Here is a 16,427-nt window from a genome sequence, read left to right as displayed (position 1 = left end):
AAGCTAGAGGGATGTCCATTTAGAACAGATGAGGAGGAATTTCTTTTGCCAGAGTGTAGTGAATCTGTGGAATTTATTGCCACAGGCAGCTGTGGAGGCCAAGTCATTGAATATATTTAAGCAGAGGTTGGTATGTTCTTGTAAGGGTGTCAAATGTTATGGGGAGAAGGCAGGAGAACAGGGTTGAAAAGGATTAACCGTAATGGAATGGCAGAGCAGACTCGATGGGCTGAATGGGGTAATTCTGCTCCTATGTCTTATGCTCTTATGGTCTAATTCTGGTTAGGCAGCATCTGGACTATTGTATTCAGTTCTGTTTACACTATCAAAGGAAAGATGTTGAGGCTTTGGAGATGGTGAAGAAGAGGTTTACCAGATGCTGCCTGGATTAGAGTTTGGCCAAAGTAGAGTTGCTTTTCTCTGGAGGAGCAGGGGCTGAGGGGTCCATTGACATGGGTGTCCATGACAAGTAGGGGCCAAGTTCTGTTAGACACAGTATGTGAACAAGCATACACAGACATATCCACGTGAGCTTGCCCACTTTGGTCCCCAAATATGCTGTCTCTAGCTTTGCCCCTGAACCCTTTCATCTCAGCCCCCTGCTCCTCCCCTTACCCCTTGCTTTCTCACTCTCTCTACCACACTCTTGCTGCCAGAGGCTTGCTTTCTTCAGGCTTGCCACCTCAATTGTTGATCACCTTCTTCCCTCCTACCCCAGCTGTGCACCAAAAGCCCGTGTACCCCAAGCTACCCAAACTTCTCCAGAGGTTTTCAGCTGTCTGTAATGACACACTGTGGATGAACTAATTAGGAAGAGTAGACTTGCTTTGCAGGCAGTGCAGAAAAAGATCTATTGGATTGATTTCTGAGAAGAAGGGGTTGATGTGTGTTGTGTTGCCGCGTGGCCAAATGGTAAAGGTGTTCATCTAGTGATTTGAAGGTCGCTTGTTCGAGCCTTGGCTGAGGCAGCGTGTGTGTCCTTCAGCAAGGCAATTAACCACGCATTGCTCTGCGCGACACCGGTGCCAAGCTGTATCGGTGCTAGTGCCCTTCCCTTGGACAACATCGGTGGCGTGGAGAGGGGAGACTTGCAGCATGGGCAACTGCCAGTCTTCCATACAACCTTGCCCAGGCCTGCGCCCTGGAAACCTTCCAAGGTGCAAATCCACGGTCTCACGAGACTAATGGATGCCTATAAATGAGGAAAGGTTAAGCAGGTTGGAGTTTCAATGAGTCAGAGGTTATCGGGTTGAAGTATGTAAATTCTGACAGACAGATGAAAGGATGTGGTTACCTAATGTGGGGAACTAGAACTAGGGAACATAATTGCAAGATAAGTGGCCAACCATTTTCATAGTCATAGTCATACTTTATTGATCCCAGGGGAAATTGGTTTTCGTTACAGCTGCACCATAAATAATAAATAGTAATAGAACCATAAATAGTTAAATAGTAATATGTAAATTATGCCAGTAAATTATGAAATAAGTCCAGGACCAGCCTATTGGCTCAGGGTGTCTGACCCTCCAAGGGAGGAGTTGTAAAGTTTGATGGCCACAGGCAGGAATGCCTTCCTATGACGCTCTGTGTTGCATCTTGGTGGAATGAGTCTCTGGCTGAATGTACTCCTGTGCCCAACCAGTGCATTATGTAGCGGATGGGAGACATTGTCCAAGATGGCATGCAACTTGGACAGCATCCTCTTTTCAGACACCGCCGTCAGAGAGTCCAGTTCCATCCCCACAACATCACTGGCCTTACGAATGAGTTTGTTGATTCTGTTGGTGTCTGCTACCCTCAGCCTGCTGCCCCAGCACACAACAGCAAACATGATAGCACTGGCCACCACAGACTCACAGAACATCCTCAGCATCGTCTGGCAGATGTTAAAAGACCTCAGTCTCCTCAGGAAATAAAGACGGCTCTGACCCTTCTTGTAGACAGCCTCAGTGATCTTTGACCAGTCCAGTTTATTGTCAATTTGTACCCCCAGGTATTTGTAATCCTCCACCATGTCCACACTGACCCCCTGGATGGAAACAGGGGTCACCGGTACCTTAGCTCTCCTTAGGTCTACCACCAGCTCCTTAGTCTTTTTCACATTAAGCTGCAGATAATTCTGCTCACACCATGTGACAAAGTTTCCTACCGTAGCCCTGTACTCAGCCTCATCTCCCTTGCTGATGCATCCAACTATGGCAGAGTCATCAGAAAACTTCTGAAGATGACAAGACTCTGTGCAGTAGTTGAAGTCCGAGGTGTAAATGGTGAAGAGAAAGGGAGACAAGACAGTCCCCTGTGGAGCCCCAGTGCTGCTGATCATTCTGTTGGACACACAGTGTTGCAAGCACACGTACTGTGCTCTGCCAGTTTAGGACAGGACTTCTCTCAGGGTTTGGTGAATCTTTGAAATTCTCCACCCCAGAGAAGGTGTGGCGGCAGAGCCATTGAATATATTTGAGGGAGAGATGGGCAGATTTTTACTCAATTGAACGCCGTGGGTAATGCAGGGAAGGTGAGTTGAAGGCAAAGTCAGTTCAGCCACAGTCTTTTGAATGGCAGAGCAGACTCAAAGGACCATACAGCTGACTTTGACTTCTTGTGCTGTTCGTGGGTGCTTACTGTGTACAAATTGGCTGTCGTGTATCTGACCTTACAACAACAATTGTATTTCAATGAAAGGATATTTCGTATTTTCCACAGCATAGAAGGAAGAAACCATTTCAGCTCAACCAGGCCATGCCCAGCTCAGAGTAATCCCAATCCCCCAATATCTTTATTCTCCACAGATTCTTACCTACACACTAGGGTCAGTTTACAGTGGCCATTTAACCTACTGACAAGGTCAAACTCCACACACATAGCACCCGAGATCAGGATCAAACCCGTCACTGAAGCTGTGAGGCAGTGGCCCAACAGCTGTGGCACTGGGAGACACATAAACACAACAAAGGTATTGCTTACAGCCAGGGCTTTCTTGATTCCTGATGAAGGGTCTAGGTCCGAAACGTCATTTATTTCCATAGATGCTGCCTGACCTGCTGAGTTCCTCCATTCATGAGGATGAGCAGAGAATTGTTATATTTGAGGAGCTGTCGGAAGAACACTATAAGGAGTTAAGAAACATGTCAGTCCTGCATTTCTATGGCAACAACACAGAGGTTGAGGGAAAATTCATTCCATCTAACATACTGCTTCAACTTTTGTGAAAGAAACTGGTGTCCTATGTTTCCCACGTGGGTTGTCCTCTCTTCCCCTGGAAGAAGCTAGGTCAAAGTAAACAGCAGAGATGCAGAAGGCAAAATTCAAACACCAAGCAGTCTTCACACAATGCTGATGGCACCTCAGTGCAATGTTTACAGCTTACGTGAGGGGGGCCATTTTGGAGGTTTGCTTCCTCCCTGTATGCAAGGGGGGGCGGTGTTGTGCGGGCGTAATGTCATTGGGATCCTGCCTGCAGTGTTAAATGGACCTTGTGACATAGTGATCACAGTGAAGGGTACCCCATTCTAACAGAATGTGTTACCGTAGAAAAACTCAGCAGGTCAGGCAGCCTCTATGGAGAGCAATCGTCAGTGAATGCTTTGGGCCGAGAACCTTCATCAGGAACAGCGAAGAAGCTAAGATAGGAAGCTTGTGGAGGGGTGAGGAGTACAAGCTGGAAAGTGACACATGAAACCAGGTGAGGGGGAAGGATTGGGGGAGGGATGATGAACTGAGAAGCTGGGAGGGGATAGGTGAAAGGCTGAAGGAGAAGGTAGATCAACTGTTTTTAATTTCCGTGGATGCTACATGACCCGCTGAGTTTCTCCAGCATTTTGTGTGTGTTACTCAACGTTTGCAGCATCTGCAGAATCCCTCGTGTTTCTGTTTCTCTCGAATTCATCACTCAACCTCACTCCTTGTCAGACAGTCCTTCTCCTTTGCACCCATGTCCAGTAACTATGCTTGTCTTGTAAGGGGTTTGTCTCCTACCTTGATGCCTACTGTCTGACTTTGGACAAAAAGTACTGCACCTCTACAGTTTGATGAGCATTGGCTTCTCCTGATCACATGGTCTCAAAGTTGGCTGTTCAGCTTTTACAAAAGCAACAGTCAACTGTGTTCTGGAGCCTTCAGGATTGAATATCTTAGATAACGCTTTAAGGGGAAATAATAGCATTATGTTGTTCCCTTTTTCATTTTGATTTGATCTCAGCTCTTTAATAGCTACATATAGAAAATATTTAGGTCGGATCTTGCCTGATCTGACCCACCAAATGCTCTAGTTCACCAGCTTCCACTGATACACTTCTCATGGCTATATTAAACATATGTGATTCTGCATCTCTCTAAAATAAAAAGATGTTTTTATGAACTCCCTTAAACTGTCTAAGATTAATTTAGAAAGAAAAAAGACAAAGTAAAATAAAAGAAAATAAAAAAGCTACTTAAAGTTGGGAAAAACACCTGCAGATATAAGAATACTGAAACAAAATCAGAACATGCTGGAAACTCTCAGCAAGTTAGGCAGCACCTATGGGAGAAGGAACAGTTAATGTTTCCCATCTGTGACTCTTCGATGGAACATTCACCTGCTCTCAGCACAACCCTAATTGAATGAGAAGCTGTTGATGTCAGCAATTTCTGGTGTAAAGCCGATGAGCCAGATACAAAGTGTTCGTTGGCACTGAGCTGCAGAGCAGGTATGCTATCAGCTGACTTCAGCTCATTGCTGATTTTGTTTTTGAATTTTCTGGTGTGGAAGTCAGGGATGAGCTGGACATTGAGGAGAACGTTGCAGATAGCACTCTGCAGAGCTGTTGGCCAGCAGTATATACGATTTAACCTGTCGTGTTGGGAGGACATGGAATATGACCACTGCGAGCTGGCATTACTGGCCCTGACCTGCACTCTACTCTTCTGAATAATGCACATGAGCAAGAGGCACTGGAGCCCTAGAATTATATTCCCTTTCTCCCTTTCTTTATTTCCCTCCCTTTCCCCCTCTTGCTCTCTTTTGCTCTGTCTTTTTATCTTCTCTTTTTCCCTCACTTTCTTGCACTCTTTTCTCTCTTCCTTTTTGCTCCTCTCTTTCCCATCCCTCCTTTCACTCGTTCTCTTTACTTCTCCCTCTCAGTGCCTTTCTCTCCCATTATTTCACTTCCTATTACGTTCCCTCACATTGTCTTTCTCCTTCCTCTTTCTCTATTTCTCTCTTTCACTTTCTGTTTCCTTCTCTCCTCTCTTTCATTTGCTCTCCCTCTCTTTTACTTTCTCTCTCGATCGCCGAACCCAAATCTTGCCTGGAGGTATTAATGGCTAATTTTAGCTGTCTTGTGGCTGTCCCAGCCAAGATCAGCAAACAGACTTACAATCAAAATGCAGACCTTTCTGATGTGTGTACTCCAGCACCTCATCACACAATGCCAGTCCCTCAACTCTCCGTGCCAGGTTATCAACAAAGGAATTCTGTGCCATTTTCTTTTCTTTCTCTTTCTCTCAGTTTACTGAATGTGTAAAATTAAAAGGCTCCTTTCTCAATACTGGCCCGTGTTTAAGTCGGTCTGTTAGCATTTCAAATCCAGCCTGGGTAGGACTGCTGTATGGAAAAGTGTGACCTTTACTCTTTATAAAGGCTAAGACTTCATTTTAGCTTCCAAAATGCCCACATTTTGGACTTTGTGACCTTCCTGGGTTTTCCAAGTTGGGCTGGGCTGCTGTTGGATTTTTTTTCTCTCACTAGTCAGACTGAGCTAATTTTAGACAAAGGTCCCATTCACCAACAATTGGCTGATCCAGCTCATTCTGCAGCAGAAAGCAGGGGTGGAAATTGTATAAATTGCATGTTCTTCATATAAACATGTTGATCAAGGAAATATAATTCAACCCCTCTTCAGTTCAGGGCGACAGTAAACTACTGCACTATGTCAGATAGTAGGAATGGCAAATCAATTATAGACCAGGCAACAAGGGCACTTTCTCCTCATTACTGCGAGGCACTGATGCCAACTTCTTGCTGAGATGGTACCTTCTCACCAATGACCTTGAGCAGAAATTCCTACAAGAGGATTTGGCCCAGTCCATCACAGGTAAAACCCTCCCAACCATTGAGCATATCTACATGAAATGTTGCCATAGAAAAGCAGCACCCATCATCAAAGATCCTCACCACCCAGGCCATGCTCTTTTCTCACTGCTGCCATCAGGTAGAAGGTACAAGAGCCTCAGGACTCTCACCACTAGGTTCAAGAACAGTTACTACCCCTCAACCATCAGGCTCTTGAGCAAAATGGGATACCTTCACTCATTTAAACTATTTTACATTGTTTATTATGCTTCTTATTTATTGCTATTTATTTATTATCTGCATTTGTACAGTTTTTTTTACAGGTTAGGTGTTTACAGATCCTGTTTACAGTTACTGTTCTATAGATTTGCTACATATGCCTGCAGAAAGAGAATCGCAGGGTTGCATGACGTACTGTGATAATAAATTTTACTTTGAACTTTGAAGGGTCACAACTTTCCCTGTGCTCCCCATAATCTAGCCACAACACACCCCACCAACCTTGTCTTCTTCCTCTTCCTCCCTTTCCAGATGAAAGTAAAATAAAAAGTTACTCTCTCAAAATACCATTTAGAATTGTGAGGTGGTTGTGATTTTTTTTCCTCCCTTGTTCAAGAGAAGAGGGACCAGACTTGTCACCTGGAGGTCAGCTTTTACTCCAGCCTGAAGTGCCAACTATTCCAACCAGTGAGATGTTCTGACTTCCCATGTCACCTGAGGGTCATTCGATAACCCTTCCTAGAGCCAAATACTCTGACTATTTCAAGTACAGTTTTCCTTTTCCAATCTTGTGGATGCTGTTGGGTCCTGAGGTCCATTAGACATCAGAGAGGACTTGGCCCATTGAGTCTGCTCCACCATTCCATCATGGCTGGTCCCGGATCCCATTCAAATCCATACACCTGCCCTCTCACCATATCCCTTGATGCCTCAACCAATCAGGAAACTATCAACTTGCACTTTGAATATACATAGAAACATAGAAAACCTACAGCACAATACAGGCCCTTCGACCCACAAAGTTGTGTCGAACATGTCCCTACCTTAGAAATTACTGGGCTTACCCATAGCCCTCTATTTTTCTAAGCTCCATGTACCTATCCAAAAGTCTCTTAAAAGACCCTATCGTATCCACCTCCACCACTGTTTCCGGATGCCCATTCTGCGCACTCACCACTCTCTGCGTAAAATAAACTTACCCCTGACCTCTCCTCTGTACCTACTCCCCAGCACCTCAAACCTGTGTACTCTTGTGGCAGCCATTTCAGCCCTGGGAAAAAGCCTCTGACTATCCACATGATCAATGCCCCTCATCACCTTATACACCTCTATCAGGTCACCTCTCATCCTCTGTCACTCCAAGGAGAAAAGGCCGAGTTCACTCAACCTGTTTTCTTAAGGCATGCAGCCCAATCCAGGCAACATCCTTGTAAATCTCCTCTGCACCCTTTCTATGGCTTCCACATCCTTCCTGTAGTGAGGGGACCAGAACTGAGCACAGTACTCCAAGTGGGGTCTGACCAGGGTCCTATATAGCTGCAATATTACCTCTCAGCTCCTAAATTCAATCCCACGATTGATGAAGGCCAATACACCGTACGCCTTCTTAGCCACAGAGTCAATCTGCACAGCTGCTTTGAGCATCCTATGGACTCGGACCCCAAGATCCCTCTGATCCTCCACACTGCCAAGAGTCTTACCATTAATACTATATTCTGCCATCATATTTGACCTACCAAAATGAACCACCTCACACTTATCTGGGTTGAACTCCATCTGCCACTTCTCAGCCCAGTTTTGCATCCTATCAATGTCCCACTGTAACCTCTGACAGCCCTCCACACTATCCACAATACCTCCAACCTTTGTGCCATCAGAAAATTTACTAACCCATCCCTCCACTTCCTCATCCAGGTCATTTATAAAAATCATGAAGAATAAGGGTCCCAGAATAGGCCTCCACCACAGTCTGTGGGAGAGCACTCCACAGATTCACCACTCTTTCACTAAAAAAAATTCCTCCTTACTTCTGTTCTAAAAGGTCAACCCTCAATTTTGGGGCTGTGCCCTCTAGTTCTGGATACCCCCACCAGAGGAAACATCCTCTCCATATCCTTTCAACATTCGGTAGGTTTCAATGAGATCCCCACAGATTCTTCTAAGTTCCAGTGAGTACAGGCCCAAAGCTGCCAATTGCTCCTCATGTGTTAACCCCTTCATTCCTGGAATCATCCTCGTGAACCTCCTCTGGACTCTTTCTAATGACAATACATCCTTTCTGAGATATGGATGAATCCTCTCCTCTGTGACTTTGAATCTCCCCATCTGTATCTTATTCCAACTTGCCACGGAGGTGCAGAAGGTAGAGTCGCTGCCTCACAGCTGCAGGGGCCCAGGTTCGATTCTGACCTCCAGTGATGTCTGCACAAAGTTTGCACGTTCTCCTCATGACCGCATGGGTTTTCCTTGGGTGGTCCTGTTTCCATCCACATCCCAAAGATGTGCAGATCGGTGGGTTAATTGGCTGCTGTAAGTTGTCCCTAGTGTGTCGGTGAATGGTAGAATCAGGAGGGAGTTCTTCAGAGTGTGGGGAAAATAGGTTACAGAGGAAGTGAATGGATGATGGGATTGCACCATGAGCTGGCATAGACTCAGTAGTCTGAACCACTTCCTAAGCTGTTATAAAGTAAAAATTAATCCTCTTGAGGATTCTGCCCTGAGCTTAATCTCTCCACCATTGGCATCTGTGAGCTCTGTGCCTGTGAACTCTCTCCCTTAAACCTTTCTGCTTTTCTTCACTCTTCCTGCCTCTGTCCAAGCCTGTTTTCTCATCCTCCCCGTGTGAGGTTTTGGAGTGATAAAAGCGCTATTTAAATCCAGGTTGCTTCTTTCAATCCAGACGTCTACTTTGCACGCATGGCTTGGCTGAGTATGGACATGTTAATAACTTAGCCTGCTGCTCGCTCTGAGTGCCAGGTGCTGTAAGCCAGTGGAGCCGGGCCGGGAGGGAGTGAGCTCCTCTCAAGGTGTGTGCTGGTCTGACGCAAACCCAGATCTGCACTGCGACGGAGGTGCAATTCAGCTGCCCTTGGCAAAGTGCTGTATACATCACTTTGACTGAGCCAAGCCGTGGGCCTGAAGTGGGTTTGATTAGAATTTCAAACTCGTTGCATTCCTCCCGCATTAGCAACAGTTTTCATTTGTTTTTTTAAAAAAATAAGCAAAGTGCACAAGTAGGGTTTCCTCCTGTGGAAGTTACTCATGTCCCTGGAACGCTGTGTGAGATGTGCACAGTGTGTGGCCTAAAGCAGTAGAACCCCACATCCCCCACCCCTCCACACACCCCAACCCCTCCACTGCACTCCAGACAGGAAATGATGCTGTTTGCATTATTATACAATCTTGTAAGTTTCACTTCCAAAGCTGTGGAAATATTTTTTTCTTTCTTGATATCAGAGGTGGTTGTGACTACCTATGAGGGTTCTGAAGTTGGTACTGAATAATCGTCCCTCCCCCGTATCTACCCATTGCTTTCTTTTAGAATCCAAATCAGGTTCAACATCACCAGCATATGTCGTGAAACTTGTTGTTTTTGTGGCAGTCGTAACAATAAAAGCTGTGAATAACAGTAAAAAAAAATATATGTGTGTATAAAAGTATAAATATATAATGTAATATAAAAGTTAAATTAAATAAGTAGGGCAAAAAAGTAGTGAGGTAATGTTAAGGGTTCAATGTCCATTTAGGAATCGGATGGCAGAGGGGAAGAAGCTGTTCCTGAATCACTGAGTGTGTACCTTCAGGCTTCTGTATCTCCTTCCTGATGGTAACAGTGAGAAAAGGGCATGCCCTGGGTGCTGGAGGTCCTTAATGATTGACGCTGCCTTTTTTTCAAGGAGTGAAGCCTCAAGATATTTTGGATGCTGGGGAGGCCGGTGCCCATGATGGAGCTGGCTGAGTTTACAACTTTCTGCAGCTTATTTTGATCCGGTGCAGTGCCCCCCTCTGCCCCCCCCCGCCCATACCAGATGGTGATGCCGCCAGTTAGAATGCTCTCCATGGTATATCTGTAGTAATTTGTGAGTATCTTTGGTGATGTACCAAATCTCTTTAGATTCCTAATGAAAAAATAGTTGCTGTCGTGTCTTCTTTGTAACTGCATCGATAGGTTGGGCCCAGGATAGCTCCTAAGAGGTGTTAACACCTAGGAACTTGAAATTGCTCATCCCTTCCACTTCTGATCCCTCTACATGGACTGGTGTGTGTTCTCGTCTTGCCCTTCCTGAAGCCCACAATCAATTCTTTGGTCTTACTGATGTTGAGTGCAAGGTTGTTGCTGCGACAGCACTCGACCAGCTGATTTGTCTCACTCCTGTACACCTTCTTTAGTAAGAAAAAGTAATTAACCATGTATTGAAGTAGCCACTTTGTCCATTGAGTCTAAACTAGTCCTTTGAAAGGGCTCTCCAATTAGGTTTATACCCCCTGCCTCTTCCCTATATCTCTGCAAGTATCATCCCTTATCAAAATCTATCCAAATTCTCTTTGGAGTTTGTGGTCAAATCTTCTTCTACCACTCTTTTCAGCCAGTGGCACCGTAAAAGTACCAGGCAATGATCCTCTCCAAGAAGGGAGAGTCTTTATGAGAGTCCAACCACCTATCCTTGATATTCAGTGGCATTACCATCACCGTCAACATTTGCAGTCACCACTGACAAAAGGTTCAACTGGACCAGTCACATTAATACCGTGGCTACAGGAGGAGGTCTCACCACCTGACATCTGAAAGCCTTTCTATCACCAAGGTAAAAACAGGAGGCTGGGAACTCTCTACTTATCTGGATGAGTGCATCTCCAACAACCCTCACGAAGCTTGACACCATCCAGGACAAATCTACCACTTCCATCAATTTAAATAGTAGTGGTTTTAATCCAGGGAATTACTTTTGCAAACAACCAGAGCCTGCATTCAAGTGCCTGTAATGTGGCAAAATGTCCAAAGGAGTTTCACAGATCTAGTATTAAAGGAAGTTCAGCCCTGAGCCATATGTGGAGGGATTAGGAAGGGTGGCAGAAACTTTGGAAAAAGAGCAATTGAAAATCAAAACACAGCTGAATCTGAAAATTTAAAGCCAGAAAATGCTGGGAACACCCAGCAGGTCAGGCAGTATCTGATAGAATTGGTGTTTCAGATTGACAACCTTTCATCAGAGGGTACTTGTTTCCCTGCATTCTCTGTTTTTATCCTTGGTTGAAGATGCTGAGAAGCGTCTGAGTAGAGGACTATAAGACCATAACGCACATGAGTAGAATTAGGCTGATTTATTTTCTGTCTCAATCCCATTCTCCTGCACTTCACCCCCGTAACCTTTTGACACCGTTACTAATCAAGAACCTCCACTTTAAATATTTCCAATAACTTGGCCTCCACTGTTATCAGTGGCAGTGAATTTCACAGATTCACCACCCTCTGGCTAAAGAAATTCCTCCTCATCACTGTTCCAAAGGGATGCCCTTGTATTCTGTGGCTGTGCTCTTTGGCCCTAGACTCCCCTAGTATTGGAAACATCCCCTCAACTTCCACTTTATCTGCCCAGGGAGTCAAAGTCACGGCTTTCAGAGGTGAAAGAGCTCTATTGTTCAAGAGGGCAATGATCTGAGAAGTTTAAAGTGGCAAATGAGATTAGAGAAGTGGAGGGATGTGACGATAGAAGAATTTGAAAATGGGAGTAAGAAGTTAAGGTTTTGCTTAACTGGGAGCCAATGTGGGTCAGTGGAGGTGAAGGTAGTGTCATCATGAATTATATAGCTAATTAATATGAGATAGTCCACAATGTGCTCTCAGTAATGTTGAAGTCTCTTTAATCTCTTCCCGAAGACAAAGCTCAAGTACTTAGCTCAGGCTGTTGATGGACAATGTTGGCAGGGACGGTTGCCATGTTCCTTGTTGCGAAAGCTGTGAAGCCACGCTTCTCAACCAGCCTCTTGCTGGTCCCCTTGCCTAGCACCCGCGACCCTTGACATATCTGGTTCCTCACACCCTGGCAGGTGAAGTAACCACTCAACACGTGCAGATCTTAAACGTGAATGGAGGGGAGATATTAATGCAGGGTTTGTCAGTGGAATCAAACCGTACTGTCCCCTTGTCACTCACAGGCATCTGTGCGTGCACTCACTCACCTATATTCACCTATGCACTTACATGCATTCACAACCATGCATGCATTCACTTGTGCACACGAACACAATAATTTTCACTCACACATGCAAGCTCTCTTTTTTTTACTCGCCTGAGCGTTCTCACACATGGCACGAGCAAAGTTCCCTTTCACGTCTGCATCACTCTGGCAATTATGTGCCATCAGTCACGATTGGAAACACCTGCCCTCCCACGCTCTCGCTGGCGCATGTAGCTGTACTCGCTCCCCTCCGCAGGTGCGGGGTGCTCAGTCTCACCCAAACTCTCACACTTGAGGGTTATGGCAGGGGACTGGGTCTGTCCTCCACCATCCAGGGAAAAGGCTGCACTGCCTGAGCCTCACTCCTGGCTGAACCTGGCATTTGTTTGCTCTGTGTAGCGCAGCTGCTGATCGCAATACATCTCAAGTTATCAAGGTATTGTTTTTAAAGGAATAAAATAAAGTTGATTTGTTTGGTTTAAATTCATCTTTTTTGAAACTTGATCCAAGCCAATTTAATGTTTGATTTTAGTCTCTGGCTCAGGTTTGTAGGTTCAGTTTAGTCTTGAATAAATAGATTATGGGAGCTAGGATTATAAAAATGTCGGGGAAGGGAATACCTTATTAACAACTGGATGATGTCTGTGGTCAAGTGTCCAGATTGTCCAACTCTCTGATCCTTCCTGGTGTATCTATTGCTTTTCTCACCAGAAAGCCAGAAAAGCTGCCTCCTAATTATTGGGATCTTTCTAGCCCAGGCCACGTAGTCTTGGGCATCTTGCATACCCAGATGGGAAGCATAATGGCTCAGCAGATAGAGTTTCAGAGTTCAGTCCTGACCTCTGGCACTGTCTGTGTGGAGTTTGCATGTTCTCCCTGTTACTGCATGAATTTCCCCTGGGTGCTCTGGTTAATAGGTGGCTATAAATTGCCCCCAATATGTTGGTGGCATAAGAGAGAAAATAGATTACAAGAAAATAAGAGAGGGAATGAGATGACCCTGAGAGCTGGCAGAGATTCAATGGGCGAATGGCTTCTTGCTTCGTTATAAGCAATATGTTCCTAACTTGTCATCTGAGAGAAACCTCTTTTCTAGGAACCCCCAAGAGCTCAATACCTCAAATGGGGAACTGGCATCAGTCGAAATGCCCTGGTTTTTTTGAGCCTTTACTTCCCAGATTACGACTGAGAGAGCAGCATTGGCCTTGTCTTTGTCCCAGCAGGTGTAACCTTCCCCTGTGCCAGTCAGACTGGGCTGCTCTGATGCAAGTAACGCAGAATGAATTCAGCTCTGCTCAGCCTGCTTGGTTACGCTCACAAATTGCCTGAATGCTTTTTATCACAAAACAACAGAAGTTTATTCACTCACAAAATACACACAATGATCAGTGACTTACAATACTATCTACAATTTCAAATTAAAATATGGTTGCTATCATCTACAAAACACTCAATTCCGGGGAGGGGGGGTGGGGGACCATTCTCAAAACACTCCCCCATCCCTCGCACTGTTCCAATAGAGACTCCAAGGACACCTGGGGATGATTAAAAGCCCCGGAAGAGGGGCAGCCAGTCAGCTCGGGCAGAGCGCTTGACTGCTCACCACCTGGACCTGGGAGTGGCTATCTTGGCTAGACCCAGGAGCAAGCTCACCAGTCGATCCCCCAACCGACGCACCCTCCTCTTTACAGGGTGACTGTATATCAGGAACACTGGGCTGAAGTGCAAAAACAGAACTCGAGGAGCAACCCCTTCAGATACTCAATCAGGGGCTGTAACCTCTCACACTACCTATAAGCACGGTACTCTGAATCCTCCCAGCCACAGAAAGGACAGGTGGACAGGGTGTCAGTAAAACGGCTCAAAAATCTGAGGGTGTGGTAGATGTTATAGCAAATGTTTCTTCTTCCTATGCCACCCTACCTCAATGGGTCATTTTACTTCACTGAAGCAAGTGGGCTTCTGACCACCTTCCTGCATTTTGAACCTCTCCACCCCAGCAAAAGCCTCTCAAGGCCTCTACCTCTGAAGAAGGCTGAGTGCTCACGGAACCCAGCTGATCTGGAAACCCTTCCCTGCCAAATTCTTGCTGCTGACTTTACTGGGCACGGCAGGGTCTGTGTCAGAAGAGCCACCTGCACGTCGGCCATGCTTGCGCTGAGCTCTGTGCAGAACTCAAAAAGCCTGAGGTCGTTGAGTTGTCGAGGTATGAATGTGATCTGGGAAGCGTTATAACAAGACCCGCAGCCGATGCCATCCAAGCAGACACATTTGGCTTTGGATTTATATCACAGTGTGGGACTGCTCTTCGGAACTTCTCCCTTAGCAAGTGAGCTTTAGCTAAAGAGAATGTTTTAAAGTAACTCTTTCCAAGATCTATTCTGTCAAAATAGCCAACATATCTTGCAACACACACAAAATGCTGGAAGAGCTCTGTAGGTCAGGCAGTCTTGGGCCGAGACCCTTCTTCATGCCCAAAATGTTGTCTATCTATTCATTTCCATAGATGCTGCCTGACCTAAATGCTCCTCCAGCATTTTCTGTGTGTTGCTTTGGATTTCCAGCATCTGCAGACTTTGTTTAATATATCTTGCATCCTGATTGTATCCAACCTCTGCAATATCTTTTAGCACATTTGTTATCATCCCAACTTGCAGATGAATTCACGTGACATAAGTTGAAAAATCGCTGGGTTCCATCTCTATTCTGCATTCAGTCTCTATTTTGGGACTTACTACTGCTCTGTAGTGAGACATTCTTCAGACCAGAGGTTAAACCAAAAACCTACTAGCCTGCACTAGTGGATGGATCAGAATAGATGATCTTGACTCCACCAACACCAGAAACTGATTCACTTTGATTTGTATTACTTAGGCGTGCATGGAATGGGTGCTATGTTCAACAAGGATACTCGCTTCTGTGCAGCTCTCCAGGATATCTGAGGGGTGGAGTACAGTCCCACAAAATAACAATTCACCTGTTCTCAATCCTTAGTGCAGGCATTAGGTGTTGGGAGCACTATGGGCTCCAGAATGTTTGAAATTTGCATTTCTCTATACAACGTTGATTGATGTTAACATTCATTTGTACAAAACTGCCGGTGGGTGCAAATGACTTGAGGGTATCTACAAGTCTAATTTTTTGTGTGGTGTACAGTCAGACTAGTAGAAGGTATGGTATAGATGCCAAGAGGCTGCCAGGCTAGTTAAATGGATTAGCAAGTTGCAGAAGAATGCTTCAGATTGGGCTTTGTCCCCCAACGGACACAGGTTCAGCTTGTTTTGCTGTTGGATCCCAAGCTCTCCCTCAATTGTGTGGGCAACTGGTGATTGGGATTTGGACACCCTGAATCACTTATTGCTTGGCAAGTTCCTCTTGCTTATTGCTTGTACCTCACTCATTGCTTCTGCCATTGCCAATCTATGTTTCTGGGGGTCTGGTGTGACATTACAGATGCTGCTAGTATGTATGCCTAGCTCAGTGCCTGGCAAATTATCCTCAGCCCAGAAGCTGGGCAGGACCTGTCCAAGTCTCAGTGGCTGGGAGTACTCAAGGAGTATTCAATCCAACACACACCCAGGTGTGTGACCTGACTTTGCCGATCCACTGGCTGTTACTGATTTCACTCATTTATGAATTATCAGGCCGTTTCTATAATGGGCCTCTTCTATGTCTGGATGGAAAGGCAGAAATCTGCCCAGATTTCTTGGCCATTGTGTGGTGTTATGTTAGCAGGCATGAAAGGGTTTCCACTGGGAAATAATATTCTCCCTATTTGCTTCCTTTGCAGAATTCTATGAATCTTCCTCCAGATAAAGCACGACTCTTACGGCAGTATGACAATGAGAAGAAATGGGATCTCATCTGTGATCAGGTACTTGGAATCTGATAAGATCTACCTTACAGGTTGGGATGCAGTGACCCCCCCCCCCCGCCCCCAGCATTGTTTGGGGAGGGCTGGGGGTGATGTGGAGTTGGATTTCCTCCTCTCATTCGGGGCTTTGCCTTGACAAACTTCTATCTCCAGACCACTGTCTCACTGCTCTGCTGAGGATGTGAGACTTGCAGTGTGTTCAACACAGAGTCATGGATGGATTGAGCTATATGATGCAGAAATGGGCCTTTTAGCCCACTAAGCCCACACTAACCATCAAGTAGTCATTTTCACACTCATCCCTGTTTTATTCTCCCCACACATT

General features: G+C 45.5%; 1 protein-coding gene across 4 annotated transcripts in view; it reads left to right on the top strand.

The window, feature by feature from the left end:
* The window catches only part of LOC140191921 (formin-like protein 3), a 182,009-nt gene that overhangs the window by 65,860 nt on the left and 99,722 nt on the right, over positions 1-16,427 (top strand). For all 4 annotated transcript variants that reach the window (XR_011883960.1, XM_072249787.1, XM_072249788.1 and 1 more), the window contains exon 2: positions 16,019-16,102. Coding sequence is in view for 3 of the 4 variants with exons in the window: in XM_072249787.1 (XP_072105888.1) it covers positions 16,019-16,102 (84 nt within the window). In the remaining variant the exon portion in view is untranslated. The remainder of the gene's footprint in view (positions 1-16,018; positions 16,103-16,427) is intronic.

This window comes from Mobula birostris, chromosome X (assembly GCF_030028105.1).
Source record: "Mobula birostris isolate sMobBir1 chromosome X, sMobBir1.hap1, whole genome shotgun sequence".
Classification (NCBI taxonomy): domain Eukaryota; kingdom Metazoa; phylum Chordata; class Chondrichthyes; order Myliobatiformes; family Myliobatidae; genus Mobula; species Mobula birostris.
The sequence above is the reverse complement of the archived record's forward strand: the minus strand, read 5'-3'. Positions and strand labels throughout refer to the sequence as shown.